Here is an 11,397-nt window from a genome sequence, read left to right on the forward strand (position 1 = left end):
TCCTTTTTTTCGAACGAAACACACTTTAAATTACCATTTCTAAGTAGGTTATGACCCCTAATGGACAAGTTCAAATAACTTGTATAGGAGAAGTTAGAATATCTCAATGTATCCATTTAAAATATGTCTTATATCTTTCTTTAGGCTAGCATTGGATCATCTTTGTGTCGTTTTTTTACTCTGCTCCTTGCCCATTGTAGGACATGTTGAATAGCATGATTAGAAGGACCGATAAATAAAAAATGAGACATTTAAACACATGAAAACTTTGATGACATATGCTTAAAATCAATTTTATAATCTTTAGATTAAACGTCCCCTTCTTTTAATTCTTTACTCGGCTGTGCATGTGAGATATAAGGCAAATTCATAGAAACAAAAATTGTACATTCTCTTTTAAATTAGAAAACAGATGCTCTATTTAGGGCAAAATCAAGAGGACATTAGTTTTTAATTTGTGTATTGAATTTAAAATTTCAATTGGCAGAAAAAATTGACATTCAATAAATAAAAATTCATAAATTAATAAAGAAAATTATAAAATTAAATTAAATTTTAATGGATTCTATAAAAATAAACAAACAAATATTATATAATACTAATTTGGTGGGACTCAGACTTCATGTCTTCCGTAGTACAACTTTTTTCAAGTAAAATTAGAAAAATCTTCTGCCGATAATAAAGATTAATATCTCTTGGGGCTGGGCGCAAAGATGCTAGTTTATATTTTATAGAAAAAAATGATAATAAAATTTTTTTAAAATATATAAATGATATGGTCCCTCAAACTGTAATAATTTCCCTGAAATCCTAAAAAAAATTTCTATCATTAATAAATTTATATAAATTATCAAATTATCATTGTTGAAAACAAATGATTCACAAATTTTATTTAAATATTCACAACTTTTCTTCTTATATTCACAATAATGCAATAGTAAATCATAACTTCACATGTTAATTCATCATTTGCTAATATATTGTTGTGAATATAAAAAAATTGTAAATATTTAAATAAAAATTGTGAATAATTTATTTTCAATAAGAAAAAGTTGATAATTTATATAAATTTATTAATAATAAAAAAATTTTAAAGAATTTAAAAGAATTATGACATTTTAAAAGATTAAATTTTTATTTATATATTTTAAAAGAATTTTATTATCATTTTGTATTTTATATTGATAATTTCTACTGACATTGATTGATAATTCGTAACAATTTAAATCTCAAACATTAGTTGAAGGAAAACATTTAAATTACAAATTTAGTGATTTCCTCATCTGTCCACTTAGGTTTAAGTTGCTTTAAAGAACTTGGTAAAAAAATATTTGTTTAAAAATAATACTTCAGAAATGTGAATTCAAGCAATTATAAAGTCAGCTTGTAAGATATGAATTATTTTTATTTTGAAAAAAGATGTTATGAGGGGGCTGGGTGTGGAGAGCAGAATAAGAGTCCTATGATGGGCCCCGAAATCATTCGCATGAACGATCGTGTTAACGGCGCATTCAATTACTGGACCCCGTCCTGCTTACGGTTTTGCTTGAATTAATAAGTTCAATTTTATATTAATTTACATTAATTTGAAGATCCTTATCTTAAATTAAATCAAACTTCAAAATAATTGTGAATTAATATATTATTAAAAAAGTTAAGTTAATAGTGCTCATTTAGTGTTGTTTTCGTAATACTTTCTTCGATTAAAGTATATTTATAGTACTCTAACTTTATATAAGATTTTAATTTAATCATTTAATTTTATAAAGTATCTTTTTAGTTCTTTAATCTTAATATGACTACTTTTAAATAATTAATTTTTGTATATCAATTATTGTTATTTTAAAAAATTAAACTTAATATGTCAACATTTAAGAATGTTTTATTAATATTTAAAAATTTAATATAAAAATTTGTTAAAATAAAACTAATGATGTTAAGGTTAAATGGCTAAAAAGATAATTTATAAAATTAAAAAATTAAAATGACACGTCATGTAAAGTTAAAAGATTTAATGTATATTTTAGCTAACTTCATTTTTTTTATAAAGTATATCTTTAAAGATTTTATATTTCAATTTATAAGACATTTTGTTAAATTAAGAGTAATCAATATATTAATCCAGAAAATGAATTTGACAAATTTTAAATCAAATCTCATTAATTGATTCGGTTTATTCCTCATTAAAAGAGTCAATTTTATATAATAAAGAATATGTTTGGAAATATTGGAACATTGTAACCAGGGGCTTATGAAGTATTAGGGGTCCAAATTTTATAAAAACAATCCATAGTTGATTTGAGTTTTTTTAAAAAAATATTTATTATAATTAATTTTTTTAAAATAAACATATTAATTAAAAATTGTTAGATAATTATCTTTTTGTAATTATATAATATCTGTAAAAACATAAAAGCTTTCTTTGGGAACTGTTGCTCAAACTCGACCTAACCCACATTGAGCCTCTCCACCAGTCGATTGGGTGAAGCTAGGAGTTGGCTTCCCTCCGTAAGCCTCCTTTGCCTCTCCACAGAGGTAGAGAAAATTTAGATCATTCAAATATAATTTAAATCGTCTAATATTTTTAATTTTATTTATAACTTGTATTTTTAAAATAAAATATATATATATATATATAAATTGTAAAAAATTTTAATAAATACACTTATCAACTAAAGAGTCTAGATTTAATATAAATAATCTAAATTTAATATTAAAAATTTTAATTAAGTTTATGGTTCTTTTCAAAATATATCTGCACTATTTAAAATATATCTGAAAATTTTATTTTAATTTTTAATATTAAATTTAGACAATTCATATTAAATATAAATTATCAAATTAATAAATATATTTATTAAATTTTTTTAAAATTTTTATATATTTTTTATTTTAAAAATATAAATTATAAAAAATAAAAAAATATTAAATTTAAACGATTTAAATTAAACTCCTATTTCAGTGGAGAGGTAGAGGAAGCTTCCTTCAGTGGAGGGGGAAGCGGACTCAGTGAAGCCAAACGTTGATGGTGCCTTTTCTTCAGTCGTGAATGCTACTGCATGTGAGGGCCTCTTTCGTGATTCCTCGTGGCAATTCACAAATGGATTTACTTTACGTATGAAGCAGGGGGACAGCTTAGATGCTGAAATTTCAGCGTGGGACCGAGGTTTTAGGAGGATCATCCTTGAATCAGATTCCACCGAGGCTCTGGAACTTTTGAGAACAGGAGTCGCCAGGGAACACAAGGGTTGCGACATTATTGAGGCTGTATAAAGTCTCATACTCCAAGATTGGGAAGTGACTTTGTACCACGTGGTTCCAGAATGCAACGAAGCGTCAAACTTTTGTGCTAAATGGGGATTATCCGCCTCACCAGGTTTCCATGCGATTAATAATGTTCCTTATGAGGTGATACAGCTAATGCAGAAGGACAGTAATAGAGCTTTTGGACCTACTTGAAATTATTTTTTTATTGTTATGAGAATTGATGTTTTATAAAATATGTTTTAAGAATAAAATAATAATAAAATAAATTTATTTTTTATTCTCCCTTATTCTATAGAACAATAATCTCAGAATACCTAATAGATGTTTCCGTTTTTTTGTTTTCCAAAATAATATTTTATTTTATTTTTGTTCTCAAAAATATTTTTAAAAATATATTATTAAATAGGTTTTTTATTTTTTTGTTTTGAAGAAAAAAAACTGTTTCCAAAACAAGTTACTAAACAAGCCCTTTGTTTTTGTTGGGTTATAGCTAGCCTTTGTTTTCTTTTGTTTATCAAAAAGAAAAAAAAACCAAGAAGAAACTATGTATCTAATATACTTCATCTGATTTTATTTATAAAGTAGAGAAAAAAAAATTATCTTATTTATAAGGTATGTCATTAACTTTTTATTACAAGTTTTTTTTCTATACCTTCTATCAAACGTTAGCAAGAGAAAATAGGTTATTAAAATATATATATTTAATATTGACAAAGTTAAAAAATTATTAAATTTTTAGAAAAGATTAATGAATTTTAATGTTTTCTTTAATTCTAGTAAAATATGTTAGAAATTGTCTATAAATAAGAACAAAGAGATTGTATTATTGTAGTAAAAAATTATAATATACTTTCTTCATTTAGTATACTATAAAACACTTTCAACTAATTCATACTTTCATGATATAAAGGCAGGACATTAACTATTAAAAAATATAAATTATATTATTAAAATTTTACATAAAAAATTAATTACTATAAAATTTATTGACAACTGAACCAAACTGCTTCAGTTGTTAATGAATTTTATAATAATTAATTTTTTATGTGAAATTTTAATAATATAATTCTCCCAAAATTGTATGCTATTCCAAGGTGGAGGGATTGTGGAGTCATATATCGGGAGGGGGGGTTATTACAGAGTTTAAAATACTTAGAATGTGTTATTCCTAAATCTAATTAAATCAATTTATCATGATGCTTCATACTCTAAACAATCATCATTCAAAAAATCTTACGATCTAATCAAATGAGATCTAGACTGTTACAAACCAAAAATACCCCAAAAATTCACTGAAAATTCGTCCATAAATTAAAAATTATCAAAACTCCCAATCCAATCACATATTCTTGTTCCGAGAGAAATTTTAGGACTACCCATAAAAATTAAATAATGTTCTCAAGCAAGAATCAACCTTCACAAGTCAGATTTCAACACTTACTAGTCCTAATCCACCTCCCATTTTCTGTATTTTGGTTGGTTAAGGTTAGTAGTTGGATAAATAGCTAGGGTTCCACAAATCCCTTGAGATTTCTATCAATTAATCTTGGTTTAAACATTATGGATAAGCTAAATATAGACCCTTTAGAGTGTACAACTGATTTATCTCTTTGATTTGAGACTTATGGATGGATTAGAGTAAACCTTAGGTCTAAATTGTTGATCATAATGATGAATTTGTTCAATAAACAGTTATCTGGACCGATGAATGTTGAGGAAGCGGTATAGACATGTTAGAGTGAATCTTTATATTTTTGGAGTATTGTTAAGAGGTGCAATTAGGAACCTAAAGGGGTAATGGGGCTAGACAATTGATTTCTTGGGAAAGATTCAGTGATCTAGATCTAGCAGAAATACCTTGGGATGTACTTGGTATTTATGAGGATTTGTATGATTTTGCATGTTATCTCAAAAGTTACCACTCTCCAGTGAAAGAGCTTGAACGGGTAATGTTTGTTGTTGTTTTGCTTGGCGAGAGGTTATCACATTTAATGTACCTAGCATGGCATGTTTGATTTCATTTGAGTTATTTCCAAATAAATATTTACGTTGCATATTAAATTTTATTGTAACCTTAATGGTTGTAAGACGATTTGGTGAAGTGTGATGATGGTTATGATGTTCATGCAGGTTAATTGAGCTTGGGCATAAAGAAAGTATATGGTGATGGCCTATGTAGTGGTGAATTATGTGTATGTTGATTTGTATATGAGTTAAAGTAAGAATCTCACCGATGGATGATTGGATGATTTGTTGTCATGAAAAATGATAATAAAATTCTTTTGAATTATATAAATGATAATTTAATCCCTTAAAATATCATAATATTAATAAAGTCTCTAGGGATCTCTTTATCAATAACTTTTTTAGAGAAAAGATTATTTTACCTTTATTGACAAATTATGATTTATTATTCAATTCTTGTGATTTATTAAAAAAAAGTTGTAATTCTTTAAACAAAAGCTGTGAATAAAGTTTGTTATTTTAAAAACTTATTTTTTAATAATAGAAATTACACTTGACAAATTGTAATTTTTTATTCAACTTTTACAATTTATAAAATAAAAGTTGTGATTCTTTAAATAAAAGTTATGATTGAAGTTTATTTTTCAATAACAGAAATTACATTTGACAAATTATGATTTCTTATTTAACTTTTATGATTTATAGAATAAAAATTATGATTAGGTTTTGTTATTTTTAGTAAGAATAAAATAGTCTTGTTTCTAAAATAGTTATTAGCAAAGAGGTTCCTAGAGACTTCATTGATATTATAGCATTTTGAGGAACTAAATTATTATTTATATAATTTAAAAAGATTTTATTGCCATTTTTCCTTGCTATTATCTATAACACTTTAGATGAATTCTAGCATGTGGAGAAATTATTTAATGTGGATTACAATTGGTACGCCTACTGTGGAAAAATTATTATATTTGATGTTATTGTTGTTGGTTGATGATATTGGGAATGATTGGAGAATGATAATAGTGAGGAATTGGTGATGAGCTTGTTGAATAGTTTATTTTGACGATAATCAAACTTGAGAAAAGTTGTGTTTGCAAATTATAAAATCAATTATGAAAAACCCAATTCAAGAGAGCAAAGGAAAAAGAATAAGAAAAGACTTAATGTCATAAGCTTTATTTTATATTTCTCTTAGTTATTAATATTGAAAACCTATTTAAACAAGAGAGTTTGCATTTGCATATCATAATAAAACATTTTTTAGAGATAAGTCTTAGCCCCACACACACAGTTATAGTTTTAAACTTAAAAAATATCTATGTGCATTGCATACTACAATTTCACCTAAGTGAGTTATGATACCTAATAGACAACGAATTCAAATAACTCGTTTAAAAGTTACAATATTTTAACATATCCATTTAAAAGATATCTTATATTTGTCTTCAAGTTAGCATTGGATAATCTTTTTGTAGTTTTTTTTCCCTGATTCTTGCCCATCGTAGGACATGTTGAATGGCATGATAAGAAGGACCGGTAAATAAAAAAATGAGACATTTAAACACATGAAAACTTTGATAACATATGCTTAAAATCAATTTTATAATCTTTGGATTAAACAGGCTTACCCATGGATTATACGAGCTAGCCTTTTTTTTTTTTTACCTTCTTTAAATTCTTTTTTTGTTTTTATAACTCTTTCTTTAAATTCTTTACTGTCTGTGCATGTGAGATACAAGGTAAATTCATGGAAACAAATATTGTACATTCTTTTTTTAATTAGAAAACAGATGCTCCATTTGGGGCAAAATCAAGAGGACTGTTTTTTTATTTGTGTATTGAATTTAAAATTTCAAGTGGCAGAAAAATTTGACCTTCAATAAATAAAAATTCATAAATTATATAAAGAAAGTTATAAAATTAAATTAAATTTTAATGGTTTCTATAAAAATAAACAAAAAAAATATTATATAATACTAATTTTCTGGGACTCTGAATTCATGTCTTACATTGAGCTTAAAAAATGGAGGATAATGTTTATACAAATAGTGCAGCTTTTTTTTCAAGTAAAATTAGAAATATCTTCGGCCGATAATAAAGATTAATATCTGTTGGGGCTGGGTACAATGATGTTGATTTATATTTTATATTGATGATCACTATTGACATTCATTGATAATTTGTAACAATTTAAATCTCATATACTAAGGGTAAATTACAAATTTATGATTTCCTCATCTGTCCTCTTAGGTTCAAGTTGCTTTAAAGAATTTGGTAAAAAAAATATTTGTTTAAAAATAATACTTCTCAAATGTGAATTTAAGAAATTGTAAAGTCAGTTTGTAAGATATGAATTATTTTTATAAAAAATATAACTTTAAATTCTTGCATTTTGCTTAAATTTTGTTATAAGTTATTGTATTTTTGTTTTTTGGTTGTTTCAAGTTTTTTATATTTTTTTTAAGTATTTTAGATTCCTATAAAATCTTTTCATTTTATAGAGATTTAAAACATTAAGAAAAATATAAAAATTTAAAATTTTAAAAAAATTATAAAAATTTATAATAAAATTTGAACAAGGTGTAAAGATTAAAAATTGTATATCTTTTTATTTTTATTTTGAAAAACATGTTATAATGGAGCTGGTGTGGCGAGCACAATAAGAGTCCAATGATGGGCCCATAAATAATTCGTAGGAACGACTGTACAAACGGCGCATTCAATTACTGGACCCCATCCTGCTTAGGGTTTTACTTGAATTAGTATGTTCAATTTTATATTAATTTGAAGATCTTTATCTCAAATTACATCAAACTTGAAAATAATTTTGAATTAATATATTATACAAAAAAATTTAAGTTAATATTTCTCATTTAGTGTTGCTTTCGTAATACTTTCTTCATTTTTTTTTATAAAGGATATCTTTAAAGATTTTATATTTCAATTTATAAGACATTTTGTTAAAGTTAAGAGTAAATAATATATTAATCCTGAAAATGAAGTTGACAAATTTTAAATTAAATCTCATTAATTAATTTGGTTTATTCCTCATTAAAAAGTCAATTTTATGTAATAAAGAATATGTTTGGAAAGATTGGAACGTTGTAAGCACGGGCTTATGAAGTATTAGGGGGCCAAATTTTTAAAAAATAATACATAGTTGACTTGATTTAAAAAATATTTATCATAATTAATATTTTTAAATAAATATATTATTTAAAAATTGTTAGCTAATACTCTTGAAATAGAAACTATACAAATAGAAACTATGTACATAAGGCAGAGATAAAAGAATTTTTTTTATCTTATTTATAAGGCTTGTTATTAACTTTTTATTATAAGTTTTTCTCTTTACCTTCTATCAAATGTTAGTAAGATAAAATAAGTTATTAAAATATATATATATATATTTAATATAGACAAAGTTAGAAAATTATTAAATTTTTAGAGAAGGTTAATGAGTTTAAAAATTTTCTTTAATTCTAGTAAAACATGTTAGAAATTAGAGGAAATATATTTTTGTAGTAAAAAAAATATAACACACTCTCCTCGTTTAGTATGCTATAAGACACTTTTAATTAATTCATACTTTCAAGATATAAAGGCAGGACATTAACTAACTTATTAATATAAATTTGTTAAAAATATCGTATAATCCTAAATAAGAGAATATTATTCTTATAAAAGAATTATAAAGATCTACTAGAGTTTGATATAACTACTCAAATATATAATGAAAATTTGTATGCTGTCCTACGTGGAGGGATTGTGGAGTCATATGCAGTGTGATGTGTGTGTATAGAGTTGAAAATACTTTGGATGTGCTTAGTTGTTGGATATAAATAGAATGAAATGAAATAAGTTATGAAGTGATAAAAAGTTGAGAATGAGGATGGAGAATATTATTCATGTCAATCATCGTTCTTGTTTCTCTATCAATTTAAGATCTCTTTTTTCTATTATTCGTATACTTCTATTAATTATGAGTTTATTTTAGTTCATTTTTATCAATACATTCTATTTAATTTCTCTCCTTCCACTAAATGTCAATTTTATCGAATCAACTTACCCCTCCTCCGTGCTTGCCCCAGCTGGAGTAAATCTGAATTGTATATATTTAATTTGGACAGTCAGGTTTAATGTATTAATTTTTCTTTTTGTCTATATTTGTTTAAATTAAAATTTTATAAAAATTATAAAAAATAATAAATATTCTCACATAATTTAATATGTATAATCCAAATTTAAAATTAAAAATTTTTATAAATTTACTATCTAGATCTATTCTTAATAGTTCAAAATTACTATAAATTTTTTTTATTGAAGTTGGATAATTCATATTAAATTTAAAATGTCCAATTCAAAGAGCAGGTTTGATAAAAAAAATTTATAAATTTAATAAAGCTTTTATTTTAATAAATATAAAAAAAAATGATACAAGGGAGGCTTTTTGAAAGAGAGAAGCCGAGTCCCAATGTTACAACTGTAAAAACAAAAGTATTTTCTCCAAAATCAAGCGGACATTCTTGTTCTCATCCTAGTTCCTATGCCATTTATAAATCACAACTAATAACAATTTATCATTTTAGAAGCCAATTCATTAACATCCTGCTTTCATAGTGATTCTTTTTTTTTTTTCAATATAACATCTAGTATCCAACCCACTAACTTGGAGATCAAACTAATTCAGATTGATATAAGGTTAGCCCATTTCTAGAGGAAACCTATACTACACCCCTCATGGGAAGATTTATCATGCTGGCTGCATTCTCAAAGTTTTAAATTCAAGATTTTTGGTTAAACAAGGATGACCTCATACCAATCGTTTGGTGGTTCACAGTGATCATTTCAATTGTGAATTTAGTTCCAAATGCAATTCAATTATGAGACATTATGATTAACGAACAGCCAAGAAGCAATCTTCTCTATATTAGGGTTTCTCCTTACTATAACTTCTGCAATTTATTGCCAACTCACTTAACAGAAACATCAAGAAAATACACTCAAACTCGTGTGATTTTGTTAGAAGCTAACAAATCAAAAACCAAACCTTATTACACAGCTGCTAACAAACTGATAATCCTGCAAGATGAAATCTTTGATATACAGAAATGCTAGTATCTTACCAAAATTATAGTGTCATTTTACACTATTCTCATTCATCTCTTGATTCTTCTCATCTTGTTTCTTCACTGTTTTGATCTGTGAGTACGATCCTTCTGGGTTTCTTCCAACGACCCTGCAACTTCACGGCTTTGCCCTAATTGCTGCTGGTAAAACTGGGCCATGGCTTCCGATGATAAAACCCTAAAATTACCATCCTGTGACAGACCCAGTTCTAAACCTGGAGCTTGATGCTCTGGTGCTTCCATGAAACCTGATGTGTTCATTCGACCAAAGTCAAAACCAGAACATGAACTCAAATAACCACAGTTTTGTACAATCCCTGGACTGATTCCAGTTATAGTTTGCCAAACTCCATGGATGACTGGTTGTTGTGTTCTTCCCAAATTCCCATTCACCTTCGTCCAGCTTGGCCCTAAAGATTCAACCTTTGCTTGTAAACCACTTGAAACAGAGCTTCTCTGTTCAGAAACAGAGGGCCCTACTTCTGATAGATCCGATGCCGGGATTGTGCCACTACCGGTGGCGGCGACGATGGACGGTTCTGCTTGTTGAAGAAGCCACTGAATGGTCTCGCCGTCGGACTTGTGACCCAGTTCTCTTGTTAACTGAAAAACCCTAGCCGCGCACAGAGCTGGCATCCTTATTCTTCTGCCTCTGCCATTAACCTTCTTGTGACGGTCCTTTCTGGGAACTTTCTTTGGTGTTTCCTCTAACTGTTTCTGATCATCGTCTTGGTTCGCAATCATAATCTGGAAATCTTTGATTTCTACTGCTTTGGGATCTGTCATTTTTTTTTTTCCTTCTGTGATTTGTTTGTTTGTTTGTTCGTTTGAAGATGAAGATGATGACAGTGGTGGTATAATGATGGAGGCTCCTTCATCCTTTGATTGAAGTAGGTGGGGATGTGCTCAAAACACCTGGACAAGTCGGAATGACTTTTTTATTTTTTTATTTTTATTTTCTTTGACCCACTGATTTATGCTAATGGAATAGCTTCACGTGCCAAACAATTCAATTACAATACACGATTTGATT

At 26.6% G+C, this 11,397-nt stretch overlaps 1 protein-coding gene across 1 annotated transcript; it reads right to left on the bottom strand.

Annotated features, from left to right (window-relative positions):
• Positions 1 to 10,424: 10,424 nt before the first annotated feature.
• Positions 10,425 to 11,150, bottom strand: LOC129308950 (transcription factor TCP20-like). The gene has a single exon (XM_054950308.1). The coding sequence runs from the start codon at positions 11,148 to 11,150 to the stop codon at positions 10,425 to 10,427; it is 726 nt and encodes a 241-aa protein (XP_054806283.1).
• Positions 11,151 to 11,397: the final 247 nt, after the last annotated feature.

This window comes from Prosopis cineraria, unplaced genomic scaffold (assembly GCF_029017545.1).
Source record: "Prosopis cineraria cultivar Desert tree isolate PC_DT_omini unplaced genomic scaffold, ASM2901754v1 PC4, whole genome shotgun sequence".
NCBI classification, from domain to species: domain Eukaryota; kingdom Viridiplantae; phylum Streptophyta; class Magnoliopsida; order Fabales; family Fabaceae; genus Prosopis; species Prosopis cineraria.

What these genes read in the sequence shown, in the direction of transcription:
- LOC129308950 (XM_054950308.1), bottom strand. Translation starts at nt 11,150, where the DNA reads ATGACAGATCCCAAAGCAGTAGAAATCAAAGATTTCCAGATTATGATT.